The sequence below is a fragment of the Melanotaenia boesemani genome, chromosome 22, assembly GCF_017639745.1.
Source record: "Melanotaenia boesemani isolate fMelBoe1 chromosome 22, fMelBoe1.pri, whole genome shotgun sequence".
NCBI lineage: Eukaryota > Metazoa > Chordata > Actinopteri > Atheriniformes > Melanotaeniidae > Melanotaenia > Melanotaenia boesemani.
In genome coordinates this window covers 9,414,146-9,434,899 of record NC_055703.1, presented here as the reverse complement: position 1 = coordinate 9,434,899, position 20,754 = coordinate 9,414,146, and the positions used below count along the sequence as shown (strand labels likewise).

Here is a 20,754-nt window from a genome sequence, read left to right as displayed (position 1 = left end):
TGTTCACCTGATGCTGATATTCATCAGATATTGTAAATGGTCTGTACTGTACTTCCATAGCACTTTTATCCAAAGCGCTTTACATGTATGTCACATTCACCCATTCACACACACAGTCACACACTGATGGCGGAAGCTGCCATGCAAGGCGCTCAACCACGACCCATCAGGAGCAATTAGGGGTTCGGTGTCTTGCTCAGGGACACCTTGACATGGGCTCGAAGGGCCGGGATCGAACCGGCAACCCTTGGGCTACAGGACAACCACTCAACCCACTGAGCCATGCCACTCCCAGTTGTTCCTTCTGTGTTTAGAAGGAAGCAGCTTCACAGGTTTAAATTCATCCTGCTGACTTTTTACCTTTTAGTAAGTGAATCCTGAACATTTAATCCTTTGACAAAAATGTTTGATTTGATATATATAAAGAAATATTTTATCTGTTGCTGTTTGAAGAGAAAACTGCTGCTAAATCTGTTTATTTGTTCAGTGCAGGGGTCTGCAGTCTTTCCAATCCAAACAGCCATTTTTCCCTCAGCTAGCAAAATAAAACAGCTGCAAATGCTATGAGACCTTTTGAAAAATTATTCGTGACAGGCTCTTCCCTGAATATGCAGCGATGAATAAGAGGAACATGGATTATAATTTGTTTCTGTTGTTGACATTTGCTTCAGGGTTTATTTCATGGGGACGAGTTAATGTTATGTTTTATTGTTGCTGTACGATGCTAACAGGCTTAATAGATAGCCTTTACTACTTGATCTACTTTATCCCTGTAATGGTTAAACAAGTGCAACATAAAAATATTAGCATACTGACTAAAAAGATACTATTATTTGCTCAAATCTGAGGTTTTACCGCAGTTTCTTCCTGAAATCCGCCTTGTAATCCTACCCTCTGTTGGGATTCGGATAACTCTGTTTTCTTGGATCAAAGTTACCCAGAACCTACTCAAAAGTTTTGAACAACACAAACTGGGGGTTTTATCCAGATAGCAGGATAGGTAATCCAATCCGATTTCAGAATCCTTCTTTCCCTATTGAACAACCCATTTTTAAGATTTGATTTAACCCGATAACCGAAATCAGATCAGATTACGTTTGAACAACCGGCCCGAGACGAGTCGCCTGGTTGGCACCTCCACAGCTTAAAAAGGTTAAACGATTCTCAACTTTCCAGACAACGACAAGCAGTAGACCCTAAATTCAGCTCAGCAATACAAAAAACATCTTCAAAGTCTTCAAGATATGACTATGAAGTTTAATAATATTTTAAATCTTAAAAAAATAAATAAAATAAACAATAGTCGTCATTAAAATAAGAAAGAAACAGTTTAAACGTTTTACTCACTTAGCTGGTCAGACAATCAATGGGTGTGTAGTCGTTAAACAGAACTTTTAGCTAAAGCATTTCTGAAGCATTTACAGGAAATATAACCTTAGGTTTCAAATATTTAACTTAAAACATAACATTCACTTGTCAATATTTAATCACCACACATGGAGCTATCACCTAAAGGTTGATTTTTGCTGTAAAAACCAACATGGCTGAAGGAACGGTATGTTGATGTAGGACAAGATGTGACTACGTCCACCAATTGATTGGAGGTTCCACTGGACACATCACAGTATATTTCGTATTTCAATTCTTTAATTACCACAGCTTCCACCTGGCTACCATGCATTGCATCCATGGAAGAGCATCCCAGAGAGCAGCTCCACGTGGCTCTCATTGAACTAATGAAAACCCACTACAAAGCACAAGACAATGAAATGGAGAACGAAGTAAAAAGCCTACACAGTCTGACGACAATCTTGATGTCCTCCTTTATTTAGTTATAAGATTTCTCTTCGGGGATTAATAAAGTGTTATTCGTTTCATTTAATTTTCTCCTGCTAGCTCCTTGTCCGCACATGGACATAGTTTGTATGAGTTTGGTCCTGTCATGTGCCTCCTGCTTTGTGTTTGATGAGCAAAGAAAAAGGTCCTCTAAAGTAAGCAGAAGTCTCAAGTCTGATTCAAAAATATAGTTTGTGCCAGTCACCTAATAAGTAACACCAATCTACCTTGTGCACGGCAATGTACTCGTATGTAAAGTAGGGATGGGTACTGATGTTCATTTAATTGTAAGAAATCATTTTATGCAGCTATCATCATGTCTAACAGTCTTGTTTTAACTTGCTTTTTCACCAGAAGACACACAAAGCTGTTCATCAGATCAAAGCCAAAACCAAACCAAAAGATACCAAACACAAGAGCGTCATCCTGCGGAAATCTTTGTGAATTCGCTTTCTCCAGGCTACTGAACATGAGGGACTAAATTTAAAAATTAACATCTTCCGTATACAACGATGGTCTTAACACTGAAAACCAGCTGCGGCTTGCAGGAATGGTGGTATTTGAAGAATAGCTGAATAATTCTGAGTGATTTTCAAAGTGTTTTTGCTTGAATCGCATATCCTGAGTGTGTAGTATTATCAATTCAAGCACATAATTCAAAATGCTGAAGTTAAAATAAGAAAAAAATAATTCAATACAGAAAATCATAGTGAATGTAGGGAGAAGGGGGGGGGGGCATTTAAAACAGAAATGGGAAGAAGAAAAAAATGCATAACAAAACTAACAAGAAGGATGAAAGAGCAGGGAGTGCATACCCAGGGAGGGTAGTGGCCAGCCAGATAAATGACAGAAACAGTGATGAAGCCAAAATAGAATTTAAAAAAAAAAATGAGAGGCAGATGACCTTAGTGATTGTGACACCGTCAGAATGTGTATTCCAGCACAAAGAAAAGAGGACAACAATCTCAGAATCATGATTTTGCCTCCAATAGAACATCTAAAGCCATCTGGTCACAGTCTCCTGTCTCACATAATGGATACAGAGACATCAAAAGCAATATGCAATCACAAAAAGGTAACATGGCCTCAAGACCAATCTGAAAATGTCAGATTAGGTGTGCATTTGTGTCTAAATACACAGAGTACCTACCTCATCTGATAGCTTTGAGTACTGAGTGTCAGCGGTGGAGAGGATGAGGACAGGGCTGAACGATGGAACATCCTGCAACAGGGTGAGGAAGGTGCTCTTCACAGTGTCGCTTACTGTGTCCCACCACTCTGAGATATGTGGCATGTACACCACACTGGGCACGCTCCGGCGGGCCTCACGGAAAACCTACAAACCCAATAGCGGACGTCTAAATGTTGCTTTTATCTCATTGAATTTTCAAAACTCTTACATCATATATACATCAAATACTTCAAATTACATGTCTACATTTTTCCCCTCTATGTATCGGTTTGTGTTTTACCTGAGCACAGGACTCCTCTGGCGTCTTGGCGCTGACGGAGTACAAGGTGGGCAAGTCCAGGCGGTGCACTGGTAGCTTGTCCAGGTGGTGCAGCAAAGCGGGGGCCAGGTGGGAGCTCTGTCCTGAGCCTGGGGCCCCTGCCAGCAGCAGGCGAGGCCGGTATGCTGTGGGCTGCTGGAGGGCAGAACTAGAAGCAGACGAGAGTTCGTAGTTGGTGCACTGCATACCACATTAAGAGCAGCATGTCTTTTAATATACATGCACATCTTATGGACAGGCATTCCTGGTAAAGTACAGGAGTGATTGTTAACATAAAAAAATAGATGTATAAATCTGTGCAAACCATTTTCTACTTGTTTTAAATATTTTAAAGAAGAAAAAGCATACTGCAATGTGAATACAAATGCTGACTTTTTCCATCTGGAATAGCAATTAATTCTTAACAACAGCAGTAAATGCAACGCTACACTCAAGATGGGTGAACAGAGGAAAGTGGCAAGGGATTGCTGGAGTTAGGTCTAATTAAGATCACTCTTTACATCACTGAAAGACCTTCAAGTGCTTTTTTCTGAGAAACAAGGACATTTAAAGGGTCCTAGGCCTTGACCACCTACATTTTAGACCAGGAACAAGAGACAGGAGATACTTTATCTTAAACAGCTCTGGTTAGAAGGTCACGAATCAGTGCTTCTTTTTGGGGTGGGGCTAACAGGATTAAACATTTCAGATTGTGATCACCTTCCTGTCTGCATCATGGTGAGGCTCCACTTGAAAAACATATATAAATAAACATTATCCTTTGCTGCTAAGATTCATTTTTGTTAAAACAAACAAAAAAAAATTCAAACCCAGTCTTGCCTTTTGTTCAAGTGTCACAGACAGACATGGTGGTTAAGTGGTCTACAGAATAAATAAGAGGAGGGCGCTCTGGCCATGAATACAAAGCAGTGAACCAGAGAAACAAAACATTACATTTGCAAATGTTTCAATCATATAGATAAGATGATGCAAGAAGAGAATTGTTAATACTTCTCTGCAGAGTGAATCTGCCTAATCTTTTTACTGCTATGAAAACTAGCAAAATAGCTGTTTTAGAAAAAAAAATTCAAGTTGCAGAGGGATGCTTTCCCAAGCAGACTTAGGTCAACATCCCTGCAGTAGCTCAGTCATGTTTATATATGTACAACATTTCCAAAAAGTCCCCCAGGCACTGAGCAATATTTGCATCTCACTCCTATCATACAAACACGTGTTCCTCCTCTACAGATTGCTTCTGCTAGGAAGATAACTGCAATTCCCAAAAATAAAATTGCCCCCATAGAAACTTGTTTTTCAGAACTCACGAGGAAAAATGGAGGAAGGGTCTGTGCATTACAGAAGAGGAGAGCTGACTCTTTGGGGATGCAGCAGGCTGGACTTCATAAATGGAGGCAGAGCCATCCTCATTGTCATCATCGCTGTACAAGTCCTCTTCAAGCAGATGATTGTCACCGCCTTTCACAAAGAACACATTATATGCAGTAACCCATGTTTTAAATTAATGCACAAGTTTGTTTCTTTAAGGTTTGATTTTTAAAGGAATCCCATTACTTACATTAGAGGGGATATGTAAACAGACCTTACTTAGCAGAAATGATGTTATGTCCATTTAAAGGGATTCATAGCCCAGGGAATGTGTGTCATTATTTAGGTGCAAGATGTACAACTTATACAAGCAACCTCCCCACTGGTGAAGTTCTCTATTGAGCCTAATCTGCTGTAAATGCGCCACTAAGAACTGGAGTGGGAGCTGAGTTATTGAAGTGCTCACACAATGAGATATCCAATCTCTGTGCTACCACTTCTAGATACAGGAGTGGGGCGACTACAAATTGTATGATCAGCGTGTAAGGGCGATAGAAAACACTGGCTGGCTGAGAAAAGAAAGAGGTCATTGAATACTACAAACTGCTAACAGGAAAACCAACAAATGAAGAGAAAAAAATGAGACTGAGACAGATTGGAAGAGGACAGGAAAACAGATCCTTACCTTGTGTGTTGTCCCTGTCAGTACACTGAGCATGAGGGAAGACTCGGAGCAGAGCTTTCAGCACCAAGGAGAAAGAGCTGGCCAACAGGGGCCTGAGGGTAGGGGACAGGGCTCGACCTGCGGGAGCCAGAGCCCTCTGGGAGGCAGGGACTATTGTCCTCATTGCCTTGCTGAAGTCACCAGGTCCCAGGACGATGGAGGTGACATCCAGCTTCAGTTTGACGCTGCTGCCATAGATCTGGGGATAGCGGCGGCGCAGCGCCATCAAGGCTGCCTCTGTGCAAAGTGCTTTGATGTCAGCACCACAGTAGCCTGGGATCAAGGGAGATCAGCGAAACAGTCATTTGTTTTGCTCATTTTGGCTTCATTAAGACTTATTTGGCACTGACAATACAAAACGCAAGCTATGTGGCGGCTTGATAAAAATTGGTGCTATGCCCTGTAGGTGTTTAAACATGAAGCTCAACACTGAATGAGACATGGAACTTGAAACTTGCATCACTCTTACCGACACATTTTTCTGCAAGTTCATCAAGAAATGGCTCAGCCAACTTGGGATTCCAGTCCCTTGTGTGAATCTCCAAAATTTGCTTTCTGGCCTTGAAGTGGGGAAAAAAATGGGGTTTAGAGAGCCAAAAGATATATTAGCAGCAAACAACAAATAACCTAAAATAAAAAAATAAAAAAAAAAACACCATCCACAAATAACAAAAACAAACATGTAACTGCATAATGTACAGCAAGTGAAAACAAATCACACTCTCTTAAATTCTATCTATCTGCACATTAGCAAATAAGAAGCCCCATAAGACAGGCTCCGTGGGGAGGAGTCACCTACACTAAGCTGTTCATCTGATCTAATGCTATATTTATTCATGAGTAACATCTTTAAAGCAACAAGATTTTCAAAACATAAAATCATCCAAACGGGTATTTTAATCATTTTCTTGAAACCTAAACAGCATCTGTTTCGACTTTTTCTTATGAAATCAAAACAAACAGCAGTAAAATTACAGCTTTCACTCCATCCATAAATGAATGAGATGTTAATACTACACCGATCAGCTAATGCTTGTTGTTAAGTACTGGTTGACAAGTAAAGCTGCAACTACATGGAGTTTGATATGCAATTAAATGTCGTCTTTGCTACAATGAAACTTTAATCTGAGGAGCTTCCATGTGCAGTGAAAATAAATAATAAGAAAAAAAATGACTGTGGCAGACTGGTTAAAATATCAAGGTTTCTCTACGTCTTACCTTCTTGTTGGGCAGGCTGAACAGAAACTCCCGGTCAAAGCGTCCAGGCCTCCTGAGTGCCGGGTCGATAGAGTCAAGTCTGTTTGTAGCACCAATGACAACTATCTCCCCACGACTGTCCAAACCGTCCATCAAGGCCAGCAGTGTGGACACAATAGAACTGGTCGGAGGGAACAGAACGAAGACTTGCAGCCATAAAGCATGCTACTTGGAAAAACCAGCCAACTGTCTTGCAAAACTACAATAACTTGAAAGCTAAATCTAAACCACACAAGAGCATAAACATACACACATGTACAACAGAACAAATTAGAACACTGACAAGACTAACAAGTCAGTACCAGCCAAATAAACAAGGACTTATTTCTACAAATAGTAAACAGAGTCTATGAAACGTGCATACTAAACAGGGTCGGGTTGTTGGCTACAGCTCTGAATGTGTTTACCCAGCATGGCTGAGATCTTCTATAAAGCGTGTTCACTTTTCATGTTGTGACTGAACTGTGGTCCAGAATGTTAATACCATGCACCACCCCAAATAAATATTATGTAACTGCAATTTTAGCTAGATATACTACAAACTGTGTGTACGTACTTCCTCACCCCACAGTCCATATGAAACAGTCTAAATCAGAAGTGAAACTCTTTCGATTTCTAGTGCGGCTCTTGCTTAATCCCAATTGCATAAACAAACCGGGAATCAAGTGTAACAGCCAGCATCATTTACAATCAGATTTGCAATGCTGGAAGTGTCGGACCAAAGCGCTGCAAGCCTGTACCTCCTACTGGCAGACACTGCATCAGTGTGACAGAGGAACTTCTTCTCAATTATGTACTTATAGCTGTCAACACTGCATACTTAAGAAAAGAAAATCGTGAGCAGAGGCTGGCTGAAGTTCTTGACTATTGTAACTCACTTTGATGATTAGACATAATCCACCCACTACTGAGGTTGTCCACAAGCAAACCCACAGACTCTTCATCTTAATATGAACATCAATCCAAAACAGTTCCACCATCTTTGATATGAAAGTTACAAGCACATGAACCTTACCTGTGTATCTGGTCTTGCCTGCTGGAGCGAACAGGAGCCAAACCATCAATCTCATCAAAAAAAATAATGGATGGCCTCATCAGGTAAGCCTGATTAAAAAAAAAAAAAAAGATTATACAAGATCAAGTTCAAACTCCAAAAATTGTGTTAAAAAATAAAATACACTGCATTTACTAAATAAACCATTAGCTAAATTTTTTTTTGTTTCTTTTAAGACAACCAACTTGTTTCAAGTTACAATTGTTCTTATGTGTTGCCTCACCTGGTCAAAGAGCAGGCGAAGCTGCCGTTCTGATTCTCCAACCCACTTGCTGAGGCAGTCAGCTCCTTTTCTCATGAAGAAGGCAACCTTCCTGTCTCCCTGACTGCACTCGTTGGCAAGCGCCCGTGCAACCAGGGTCTTTCCTGTCCCTGGTGGCCCATAGAACAAACACCCTCTAAAAAGGCAAAGGAGAACAAAGGAGACTTGTGTTTACCGAATTATTGCAAGGTACACCACTTCATGTATTTAATAAGGATTCTACTCAAAAGAATATTTAACCCTGTAGTTTATCAATAATTTATGTTTAGAGTATTTCAAATTTCTAATTCACCATTTGGTCATAATTTTATGCTTTCTATAGCCTTAGCCAACTTTTCTGTATCTACATCAGTAAGTGAGTAAACTTAATAAAAATTCAAATATGGTACATATTTACACAAATTATTCTCACCTGGGAGGCTGAATCTTGAATCTCTCAAAGATCTCAGGATAGAGCAGAGGAAACACTACCATCTCCTTTAATGACTGAATGTGATTACTGAGGCCACCCACGCTGTCAAATCTCGCCTGCGGAGGAAACACATGCATCTTAAGTCATCTGAACATCACTGGAAGACCTTCAGACAGGAAGTCTGTCTGTTTGGTGATATATTTCACTACTAAGTGTCACTCAAGAACCCAATTCAGAAAAAAATATTCATTGTAGGTACAGTTTATATGCCAGAACAAATCCGAGTTTTAAGCTTACAACTGTGCAACTCTATTAGTATTTACACTCACTGTATTGTCAAGGTTCATGGGGTCCACATCCGCCAAGCTTGCACCCACTTTCCCTCGATCACGCAGCACGCCACTAGCCAGGTCCTCCGCTGTCAAGTTCATGGGCAAACATCTGCTGAAACAAATCAGTAATAAGTAATCACATCGAAGAGATAAAACACTCATAGTTTCTCTGACATATTTGTCAAATTTTGCTTGAAGAGCAACTTCAGACTTTTCCAATGTGATGTGTGTGAGATTCAACCAGATTTGAAAGACAAAAGGGTAAAACAAAATCTAAAGCTAAGGTCTCTGTCATAGCTTCAAAGATATACTTTAAAAAAAGAAACACTACAGCAGAACAGAGGTAAAAGAAGGATAAAAGAGAAAAACAGCAGCCAACACCTGTTCCTAGCCCGTGTCATGCTCTTGCTTTTTCTTCGCTCAAATCGCTCTTCATCAGAAGAGGAGGTTGTGTCACTGCTGTGAATGGCATGTTTCTTCACTCTGGAAAAATTCAACAAACTAGATTCAATATTGCATCATGTCACTGGTACTTTCAGACTTCATTAGGAAAAAAAATAGTAGAAGGTTAAATATTCATCTTCGGATTTAAGATTTTCCACAAACGTCTGCCCACCTTATATGGCTTCTTCTTGCTGGGGATCTATGGGTGTCAAAAAGTGAGGGGTTGCTCTGTTTTCTGTTCACAGGCTCTGAGAAAACAAAGTGGCTGGTGGTTAGTAACCAAACCTGGGACTCAAATGAATGAAATTTCTATGAGGTTTGGAAAATTAAAAAGCACTAATTACCAATTGGTGGTGCCTCATATCTCTGCACCGTCTTACGCTGCCTCAGGTTGTAGCGTCTGTCATTTTCCTCCCCTGCCTCTTCCGCTTCATCACCTTCATCATCTTCGTCATCATCCTCTGCATCCTCCTCCTCTTCCTCACCGTGAGACTCTGAAAATTAAAGGGTACATTTTCAAAGTTCAGAAGAAAATACAACCAAATGGGAAAATGTAAAGCATTCCTAACAAAGGAACAAACACTTTTCTAGTTCTGAGTGGCTCAGCTTCAGTATGTAAAATTCAGTTGTTTTTTTTCTTGGTAAGATCGCAGAACAATATTCATAATTGTGTAAAACTGCACTTTTATGTTATTACAGCAGCCCAAAAGGCAGAGCAACTTGCATTTTTTGCAACCATTATACGCTCCGGGTTGAAACCTTGCCTTTTGTTGCAATTTACAATTGCTGCCACTAGATGTCACTGCATCCTCCATACACAACCTTTAAAGATTTACAACTTCCTGAAGTTTTAATATGTTCCTGACTCCAGCGATTCATAAATGCATGTGCAGAAAAATGTACCTTCTGTCCCTTCCTCCTCTTCTTCTTCATCCTCCGCTTTGCTCATGGCTTTATGATGTGCAGGCATGTTGAAAGTGCTCCTGCGCATGGATTTCCTGCGTTTCACCCTGGAATACATGTCCATGTTCTCCTGAAAGAAGACACCATAAATGTTATCATACTTGTTCACCTTGCAGCATCAGGAAACGTTGAACCTCTAGCAACAGAGCCGTGCACACCTCCTCAGTTTCTCTGGTCCACATGCGAAGTCGCTCCACCTCACGGTTCTGCCTGATGCTGGTGATGTTGTCCATCTCCTGGAGAACAGCCTCTGCGGTGCTGCAGACGTACACACAAAGTAGCACAGGATGTCACAACATAAGACCTTTGTATAATTGAAGTATATGGACAACCAATCTACAACTGAGTATTTTAGATACATTTTGTTGGGTTTCATTCATCTCCAGGGTATAGATCTAAGAAAATTAGGTAATATAAGGCCAGTTCACTCTGTTTCAAAATTATAAAACTGCCAGCTACCTGTTGACCAGTTGGTCAAACAGCAGGCTCTGATTGAGGTGTTCAAATTGGCTCTTCTTCACCCGGCAGCTCCTTTTCAGCTCCACATGGCCGTTCATACGAGAGTGATCTGCCCCTCCGCTTTCCTCATTCCGGTGACCCATATGGGCTGCCGTTACAAAAAAATAAAGATTATGTTGCTTTTAATTATATGCATACTTAATGCATATGGGTTTAAAACATGATTAATCAAGCTGAACTGCATTACCATGCCCATTTTGCATTATGCGAGAGGAAAGCCTAGAAATAGAAAACAGAATATGAAAATATGCATGTGATTTGTGCAGAAGACAAAATGAATAATATTACTTTTTAAGCTTTCTTGTTCCACTGGTTGCAAAACATGAGATGAAAAGAGTGAGCGGCACAATAAACTGACCTGGTGCGGTATGTGGGAAGGCCCCAGCTGACCTTCTGGGTCTTTGCCTGTGGTGATGGGGAAGTGTCACTGGAGCTTGGCTCAGAGACCGTCTGCCGCCGCGTCCGTTTGGAAGGGGGTGCCAACCGTGGGCTGCTGGGACTGCTTGCATCACTGCTGGGTTCCTTCTGTAGAACAAAACACATTTTGAAAGAACAAGAAGGGAGAAAATGCAATGTTGGCAAATAACCAACATGTTCAAAGATCAGATAAAAAGGAAAATACCAAACACAGACACCATTTAGCAAATTTCCGCATAGAAATACACCTTATCATTCAGCATAGAAAGGCATAAGGCCAAACAATAGCAACAATGCCAAAAAACCTGTGCCAAAAATAGAGTATACAGAGACTACGCAACTTTTAACCAAGCATTTCATGTCTCACATCAACCAAAAATATGCCCTTGATGCTCACATCCTTCACAGCTAAACTTCCCTGCTGATATATGAAACATCTCTCACTGTTGTCAGACAACTGTGTGCAATGACAGCAGAGGGGGTTCATCAGACAGGTAGATAAATGCAGAAGAAAAGAACTGACAGGATGTACTCAGAGTAAACAAAAAGCACACAGGCTGCCTATGGTATGCACCTTGAAATTAGTTTGCAAACACCATTCCAAAACAGTGGTCTATCTAAATACAAGGTCAACATACAGCAAACAAAACAAAGTTTAATAAATGTGGGACCATTTTAGAACACTGAAAATCTAAAGTTTGTCCCCCTCAATCACAGATTGCTTGATCATGAGTCATTAATTAGCCTGGCTGCAGTTTACATCATTTGCTGCACTGTAGGAACAGCTTGAAATGTTTGAATCACAAATCTGCCTCTTTAAAACTTAAATCTGCAATTGATTATCCCCAAATTATCTGATGCTCGAACATAGTTGCTCATCTGAGTTGGCCGGTATATTGATGCAGAAATACAGGACCAGATACAGGACCTCCTGGCTTCCATAATCTCATTGTTTACATTTTGAGACAAAGACTGACAGCTTGTAGGTCAGAAGAGCAGAGTAAATACTAAAGCTATCTGTGAAGCGTTTCGTACAAGCAAATATGCAGTATTCGATACAACATTTACAGAGTGTTCATAAACACGTATTACAAAAATAACCTGCTTATACCCCCCTAGGATTATTTACAACAGAAAGTTCATCAAGTTCAGACTTACTAAATACGGGACTAGAGCCAGCCAACTGTTGTGGACCTAGGACTCCCTTCCCCCACTGTGAGCTAACTGTCGGGCTAGCTTTTACATATAAACGCTAGCTTAACTAAGGCTTTCTCTCTTCACATTGGATAAAAATTGTACCCCGCCACTTTCCATATGAAAAAACCAAGTACTGCTAATAGCCTTTGATCAGTTGCTTTTATTTTAAAGGTTAATTCGAGGTGACAACGATTTAACAAGTCAGCCGGGTAAAATTGTCAAACACAAAGGGAACTCAACTTGTGGCTAGCAAGGAGTTAATGTCGCTAGCTTGTATTTTGACAGCTGCATTATAGCTTTAACGCGAATGCCACACAAACCAATCACCACATTCAAATCGTCAACTGTATAGCTGTGTGACTGAGCGAGTGTCAGTGTGAATACTGCTTCCACTTGGAGGTAAATAAAACATTAGTTGGGGCAGCTTGAGGCCAATGCTACAGCTACCTAGCCAACTAGCAGAGCCAGTTAGCTCACCGGCAAAGAAAAGAAACCGGCTTACATGTTCCTCAGAGTTTCGCTCCTTTCTCGACGACGACCTCGTCCTCGAGATAAATGGATCGCTCCGCGTCCGCGAGCTCTTCCTTGTGTTAACCATGTTTTCTACTCTGGACTTTCCTCACTGAATCTTTCAAGCCGGCTCCAAACACTGCCTCAGTGAGCGCAGCATCGAGGCGCCATTTCTCCCTGTCTATCTCTCCCTGTCTATCTCCCTCCCAAGTGGCCGTGAGTCTGTTTGGCAGGTGCATTCATTTTTGCTGACATGATTACAACCACAGAGACCAGTTCCCTATTTATTAGATGAACATTACACCGGTATTAAAAATCCGATCATAGTTAATGTCGGTACGGATAAAATCGTGCAGTTTGTAGAAGGAATATTCACACTGGGGATGAAATAGTTTCTGCACTAAGCACTACCACTATAATTAAACTCTGCAGACATGAGCTGATGCATTAAGAGATCTTATTCCTTAGAGGAATAAAATTGTTTCCTGGTCTTATACCAGAAATCCTTTTCTATAGATGCCGAGAACAGTTAAAATGAAATGCAAAACTAACCTCTTAGAGACAAAGCTGACACTAATAGATGTTGCCAAAGTGACATGAAATTAATGGAAAAACCCAGGCAAAAATATCACTGCTCAAAGTCTGGAGACTTAAAGTTATTCTAACTTTAGCCTCTTTAATTTCAATCTTGTCTGTCTTGTTTCAGATGTTTGTATTTCCAAACATTAAGTAACTATTCAATTAAACTCTAATTAGAAGAAATAATTAGATGTCTAAGTTGTGTATTCTTGCTGTTCAGGAATTATGTGTAATAAGCTGCAATACTGCAATATTATTTTATGTTGTTTTATCTTAATTTACTTTCTCATTCATTGATCAAATGAACTAAAGATCAAGTTTGATCATGATACAATATTGAGTCAGTGGATAAATATTCACTGTTTGCTGATGTCACAAATTCTGCCACGATATGATTTAAGTTGATTCAGGAGCCAGTGATTGATATGAGACAATGTCACATGCTGATTTAACCCATAAGAGCCCGGCATAACATATTTGTCATATACAGTTTCTAAGACATTTTGCTTCAATTTATGGTATAAACTTTGCTCAAAATCCTGTTGAACACAATCTGATACTTGTCTGCTGTTCCCTAATTGATACCCAGAAGCAGAAAACCACATTATAATATTTTTAATATGTCACATTGTAATAAATGGTAGATATCTCCCCCCAAAAAATTTTAATTTTTTTTTTGTTACATTTTGTTAAAGGGCCAAATAAATACCTCATATTAAAAAAAAATTAACTTTTCTTATCATTTTTTAATGGGTCGGGCCTTCATATCAAATCACAAAAAGCGGCAAGTATATCAAATATAGTTTCATTCCTGAACTAAATCAGACATTTAAATGACAATCTGTCCTTTTGGTCATTAGAACAATGCAAATGGAAACAGTGCTCTTAAGTGCATTGCAAATGATTACTGCATTCATATTTAATTATATTTTCACTTTGGATCAATACTATTGCATCATTGATTATTGAACTGATGTATCGACATAGATCAGTGTATTGTTATACCCTTAAAAGTAACCAAAATTAGATTAGAAAAATTAGAATGGATGAGAATGAATACAAAATGGATATAGAAAATTGAAAATGTAAAAAAAATTCAAAGCACACAACCACAAAATGTATAAAGGTCAAATTGTGGGTAAAAATGGAACAATGAACCTTTAGGTACAAGAAACATGAAACATGCTAGTAATAAATTGAGATATGACAGTATCATTATGAAACAGAAAGATCCAATAAAAACAGCTGAAACTGATATGCACATTTCCAAAAACAAACTCATGAAGAGATGCAAAATGACAACAAAGAGACACAAAATAGCTTAGATGAGAAGTTAAATGTGAGACCCAAAAAATCTCAGCTTCAAAACAGACACAAAGTAATAGTACAAGTTTCAAAATGATTCAGACCCAGAGATGCAATAAAACCAAAACTAGTTAAAACAGCCATGTAAAGATGCACAGGAACCATAAGAGACACAAAGTGAAGCCCAGAACCATTAAAACTAGATGTGAAACAAAGCCAACTACATCTGTGAAATACAGAAAGATAACAGACAAGAAAAATGGCTCCAAGCAGTTTCAAAATAACCAAAATCATAACAAAATATTACGCTAAACAAGCAGAAACATATTAAAGCTGAAACTAGGCCATAAAATCACTACATACAGAAGTGAATACAAATTGTGCTGAATATATGCAAGTTGAATACTCAAAACTACAACTGGTATCAGATATTTTGTGGTTGTTTTGCTTTAGTGGAGCATTTACTTAACTTTTTATTCTGTTGTTTCACAAACTATCCCTGCCTGAGGGAAAACAGAATAATTTAAACCATTACAAACTGTGTGCATGTCAAACAAAAGCTGCTCCTACAAACATTAAAGTTTTAAATTAAGTGGGTTGGGACACTTGAGGCAAGCAGAAGGCATAACCTCTCAGCTTTAAGAGTTTTAAATACAAGATTCAAAGTCAAAGTTTTGAGACATCCCTCATTTCTTTATATTTTAATTCTAAGCAATCATACTTTTTACCATTTTATAAAGTGGACTGGAGCAATAGTTCTCCATTCTCCACTAACACTGACCTATGAGCCATTCATTCATTCATTCATTTATTCATTCATTCATTTATTCATTCATTCATTCAGACACAAGTTTATAGACATAAAATAGTATATTTGCACCAACAAGGTAATTCTTAAAGAGCTATTACCTGAAAATGTGCATGTTGTGTCCTTAGCTAATTTGAAGAAACTGGACAAGTGGAAGACAAAAAAGAAAAGTGGTGCATCTAAAAATCTGTACAAATATATATATATATATATACGCTCCATCTACAGCTGGATCACACTCCTCAGCCTTCGTGGTAAGGTCTATTCAGGGGTCCTAGAGAGAAGTCGAGATAGTCGAACCTCAGATTGTGGAGGAGCAGTGTGGTTTTCATCCCAGTCATGGAACAGTGAACCAGCTTTACATCCTCTTCACGGTCTTGAAGAGGGTGACAGTTCGCTCAACTAGTCTACATGTGCTTTGTGGACTTGGAGAAGGAGTTCGACCATGTCCCCTGGGGACTCCTGTGGAAAGTGTTCTGGGAGTATGGAGTGCTGGACCCCCTTGTACAAGCTGTCCGGTCCCTGTACGACCAGTGTCAGAGCTTGGTCCGCATTGCCGGCAGTAAATCAGATTCATTTCCAGTGAGGGTTGGACTCCACCAAGGCTGCCCTTTGTCACCGATTCTGTCATTAACTTTTATGGACAGAATTGTCTAGGAGCTGCCGAAGTGTTGAGGGGATTCAGTTTGGTGGCCTCAGGATTGGGTCTCTGCTCTTTGCAGATGATGTGGTTGTGTTGGCTTCATCGGGTCATGATCTTCAGTTCTCACTGGAGCGATTCGGAGTCGAGTGTGAAGCAGCAGGGATGAGAATCAGCGCCTCTAAATCCGAGACCATGGTCCTCAGCTGAAATGCTTTGTGGAGGTGAGTGGAGGGCCGTCTCTAGGTCAGGAATGAGGTTCTGCCCCAAATGCAGGAGTTCAAGTATCTTGGACTCTTGTGCACGAAAGGATATATATATAAAATTTGGCCCGCCATTCAGTTGGTCAGAAAAAATTTGGCTCCAGGCCAGATGTAGTTGCCAGCCCCTGTACTAAGATGTGTCAATCATCTCATCAAAGACCCACCCCTAGGAAGATGGACTGGAGTGATGGGCAGAGTCAGCAGCTACCCGGCTACATTGCAGCTTGTCTACCAGGTCCTGTAGCTTCAGAACAGTCTTAATATCCTCTTAAGTTCGGTAAGTCAGCTCTTTTACTTTCCTCTTATATTTACACATACCCTCCCTGCTCACTCTCCAGTTCATGCACGTGCAGATGGAGCGAAATCAAAATTCTCCAACAACTGTGGTTGTTAGTGATGCCTCATTTATCAGCCGTGTGTAGAAAAGTTTCTAAATTCCTGTGTAGGACTGAAATGTAGAATGTGTGTACAAACAAATCCTGGTTTATCAAATGTGCATACGGACACCTCCACATTCCATCAAATGTGGATAAATCCCACCTGTTCTAAATAACCATGGTCATGCATATTCAGGCTCATTTGCATTCAGGAATGCCTCCAATCGACCATAGATGGTGGCAGCCATACCTTTAAGAATGTGTGAATGGACTTTTTTTTCTCTCTCTCTAAGAAATCATGGCAAAGAGGGTGAAAAGAGGATTTTCTCCAAATTGAGGTACCTGTAGAAGATGTAGAAAGAACCGGACAATACTGTTTGGAACACTTAATGCATGTGTGACCACCAAAAAAAAAATACAGTGTGGGAGAAGGTAACAGCTGCAGTTACCTCTGTTGGATCAGAGGAAGGAGCCATCTCCGAATAAAAAAGAAATGGTTTAACATCAAAGTCAAGGTCTGCTCCTGCGGGGTCCTCAGGTTGGCTACGAGGGTCATTAGCCACATTTCAGAGGATATCACCGATCACCTGCAGAAATGCTATAATAAACCACATGAGACAGAGAAATTAATCTGAAGTGTAACTCTCACCAATCAGCCAGCCATCCTCAACAGCTCCTGCTTGGAGGCGCACACCCACAGAGCAGATCTGCAGAATAAACCAGTCGTGCGTTCCTCCAGGCCACCAGGAAACAATGTTTAACAGAGACATATGTGGATCGCAGAATAGTTGGACATTAACTGGATGAAAACCTTTCTTTTTCACGTTTCTGAATTCATTGTTTTAAGGTGCTTTTATTGAGATGGTTGTGCAATCTATGGCTCCAATTATGTTTGGGAATCCTGCAATGGCTGAAATCCTTGTTCAGTTTTGGCTTCTTCGTGAGGTCTGTATGGGAAATGGATGTATGTTGGGACCAGAGAAATGATCCAACACTGTCAGCACAATTCTGCTTAGTGTTGGCTGCAAAATGCTGCATGTCTCCAATCTCCCACTGAAGTGTTCCAGAGGCCAAGAATCCCAGGGTAGACAGAGCGGGATGTGCACTGGGATGGCTCTGGTGTGTTTTGTCTCTCGCTCCAACATGGGTTGCAAATCGCAGCATCAATTAAACAGGATGTTTTTGGGGAAGCGGTACCTGAACAGATCAATGCGCTCCCTGCGGAGTGCACAGTTCGCCAAATGCTCCAAAAATGCAAGATAAGCCATGGCACGAGTTTTCTTTTCAGATTGTCCTGGCACAGCTGTCTCTTATAAGCTGTTACACCAATTATTCAAATTATGTACAACATCACTAATTCAGAATTTTTATTAGGTAATGTGAGGTTTCAGACTGCTGAACACCATGACTCTCTCAGTGCATTTTAGTTGTAGTGTTACCGTTCTACCACTAGGTTTTGTGCTTACGTATGGTAAGAACTGTGCTACGCACATTTTTATACTCACAAGTACAAGTTGATAAATCCCACACTTTGCATGGAAATGTTTGTATGCACACATTACACACACTTCTGTGCTTTCGAACGGTTAATAAATCAATCAATCAATCAATCAATCTTTATTTATAGAGCACTTTTCATACATGAATGCAGCACAAAGTGCTTTCCATGGTTAAAACAATCCCCCCCCCCCCCAACCACCACACACAACCCCCTCCCTCCCCGCTTGTGTACAAGCAAGCATACACATACACACACACATACTTGCACATATTAAAAAACTAATGTGAGGTTGAGCATGAAGCCCCAGGAGTCTCAAATAAGGATGACTGTGATGCCTCCAGTTTCTGCAGCTGCTTCTTACCTCCCTTTAAAGCCAGCTTCTCAGTCTCATCCAGACGGTGCTGCAGATCTCTCACAGACACCTTCAGATTCTTCTTCATCCTTTCCAGGTGGCTGCTGCTGGTGTCCTGTTCCTTCTTCAGTTCCTCAGCCGTCATGGCTGCCTGCATTAGGACAGGAAGTTAAACTGATTTTTGTGTGAGCCTCTGCATCCACAAACACAACATAATGATTATAACCATGAGTTGTGTGTAACATTAAGTGGGGTCAGCCTGGTTTACTGTAAATTAGACTGTGTGGTAATCACGTTTGCATCGTTTTTGGTTGGAAGTCATAAAAAAGGAGAGTGAATCAAGGACTTTTTGAGTAGATGTGAAAAACAATGGCTTGCAAACCATTTGTTGGGATAAGAATGTGTCAAATTGATCAGCTGGTTAAAGGTTAATAACTTAAGTTGGTTAGGGTCCTTCCCTGTTAGTGTCTGCTTTATTGTGGTTATATTAAAGCTGACAAGGTGTTAAGCTTCATAGCTGCTTTCTTGTTTAACTTGTCAAGACTGTGGTTGTTAAGCAAGAAAACACCTGAGATGAGCTCCTTTTAACTTGAGCTAATGTTGTTTACATCAAACAGATGTAGCAACCACTCTATAAAAACACCAAAATTCTCACTTCCAGGAGCAGAAACAATGCAGGATTTGTCATGAAGGGTCCTAATTCCAACTTTTTTCACCCATTTACTTATAGATTTACAAAAAAGTCCTAAAATTGTCCACATTTTTCATCTGTGTTTCCATATTGAAGTTCATCTGAAGCAGCGAGTAGTCTGAGTGCTTAAATATTTCTTAGATGACATATGAGGATCTATGCTGCCCCTATCCAGCCCTGGTCCTCGAGGGCTACAGTCCTGTAGTGTTTTGAATGTTTCCCTTCTCCAATACACCTGATTCAAAGTAAATGGATCTATGCCCAAGCATGTTGACCCATTAATCAGATTCAGGTGCTGCAGCAGGAAACATCCAACATCCATCCCTGATCACATAGGTTAACATTTTTAACCCCTCAACACCGTGCTTATTGTATTTATAAATATCGCTACTGAGACTTACTGCATCACTTGCAACAAATTTATTTGATAATCGTTTTAGATCAGAGTTAAAAATTGAAGTTATTAAATCAGTTTTTATTAGAATGTTTCATGCTCCAACAATAACAGATGTTGTTTTCACATATTGAACAGTTGTTGAGTAAAGAGATGTATGGAAATAATGAGGTGTAATATAGAGTCTGTTGGGCTCCTTTGAAAAAAAGTTCACCTCTTTAGGCCTTTAGAGACAAGAGACGGGCCCAGTCGTGCCTGACTTACTGAAGTCACACAGTGTTTATAGAAGATGAAAACAGTCGATTTGCGTCTTCAGTCTGTTCATGGGCTGCATCTCTGCTCAGTAACCAGCAGTCTGCAGCAGAGAGCCTTGTTCTGGAGTTTCTTAATGACTGACACAAGCTTAGCCTCGGCTCAGATGGTTACAGTGGATTGAAAAAATGTTCAAATTCCAGGTTTTTGAAAGAAATGAGACCATAATAAATTATTTAAAATGTTTTCCCACCTTTAATGTGATCAATAACCTGTCAATTCAACTTATAAACAAATCTGTTACGGGAAATTATGACAATAAAAACAGTACAGTTAGCTGGCTGCATGAGTGGGGGCACCCTAAACCTTACCTTGATGCCTATTGTCACAAATCTGTGACAAACCACTTCTTGTCCTTGTTTATTTAATTTTATTTGTTCTATTTTTTTTTTCATTTATTTCATATTCAGTTGTATATTATTGCATTCCAGTCGTTTTCTTTTCGATCTTTCTTTAGCTTTTAATATATGTCGTTTTTATATCATTGTAAAAAAAATTAGGCAGTAAAGGGTTAAAGTAATAATTTGTTGAAGCACCTTTAAAAGCTGCAGACTGCTGGACTCCTGTGGGGGGTACTCCGGGAGTATGGAGTGCCGGACCAGCTTGCACGAGCTGTCCGTTCCCTGTACGACCGGTGTCAGAGCTTGGTCCACACAGTAAATCAGAATCGTTTCCGGTGAGGGTTGGACTCCACCAAGGCTGCCCTTTGTCACTGATTCTGTTCATAACTTTTATGGACAGAATTTCTAGGCACAGTGGAAGTGTTGAGGGGATCCGGTTTAGTGACCT

At 40.1% G+C, this 20,754-nt stretch overlaps 1 protein-coding gene across 2 annotated transcripts in view; it reads right to left on the bottom strand.

The window, feature by feature from the left end:
* The window catches only part of atad2b (ATPase family AAA domain containing 2B), a 60,687-nt gene extending 47,737 nt beyond the window's left edge, over window positions 1-12,950 (bottom strand). For both annotated transcript variants that reach the window (XM_041975894.1, XM_041975895.1), the window contains exons 1-19: window positions 12,736-12,950; window positions 10,978-11,144; window positions 10,807-10,838; window positions 10,560-10,707; window positions 10,259-10,358; window positions 10,041-10,170; window positions 9,482-9,631; window positions 9,310-9,385; window positions 9,075-9,176; window positions 8,691-8,802; window positions 8,362-8,477; window positions 7,911-8,085; window positions 7,649-7,737; window positions 6,595-6,754; window positions 5,846-5,936; window positions 5,338-5,649; window positions 4,652-4,802; window positions 3,309-3,495; window positions 2,987-3,172 (exon numbers count right to left, since the gene is read on the bottom strand). In XM_041975894.1, coding sequence (XP_041831828.1) covers window positions 2,987-3,172; window positions 3,309-3,495; window positions 4,652-4,802; window positions 5,338-5,649; window positions 5,846-5,936; window positions 6,595-6,754; window positions 7,649-7,737; window positions 7,911-8,085; window positions 8,362-8,477; window positions 8,691-8,802; window positions 9,075-9,176; window positions 9,310-9,385; window positions 9,482-9,631; window positions 10,041-10,170; window positions 10,259-10,358; window positions 10,560-10,707; window positions 10,807-10,838; window positions 10,978-11,144; window positions 12,736-12,831 — 2,580 coding nt within the window. In that variant the 5' untranslated portion in view covers window positions 12,832-12,950. The remainder of the gene's footprint in view (window positions 1-2,986; window positions 3,173-3,308; window positions 3,496-4,651; window positions 4,803-5,337; window positions 5,650-5,845; window positions 5,937-6,594; window positions 6,755-7,648; window positions 7,738-7,910; window positions 8,086-8,361; window positions 8,478-8,690; window positions 8,803-9,074; window positions 9,177-9,309; window positions 9,386-9,481; window positions 9,632-10,040; window positions 10,171-10,258; window positions 10,359-10,559; window positions 10,708-10,806; window positions 10,839-10,977; window positions 11,145-12,735) is intronic.
* Window positions 12,951-20,754: the final 7,804 nt, after the last annotated feature.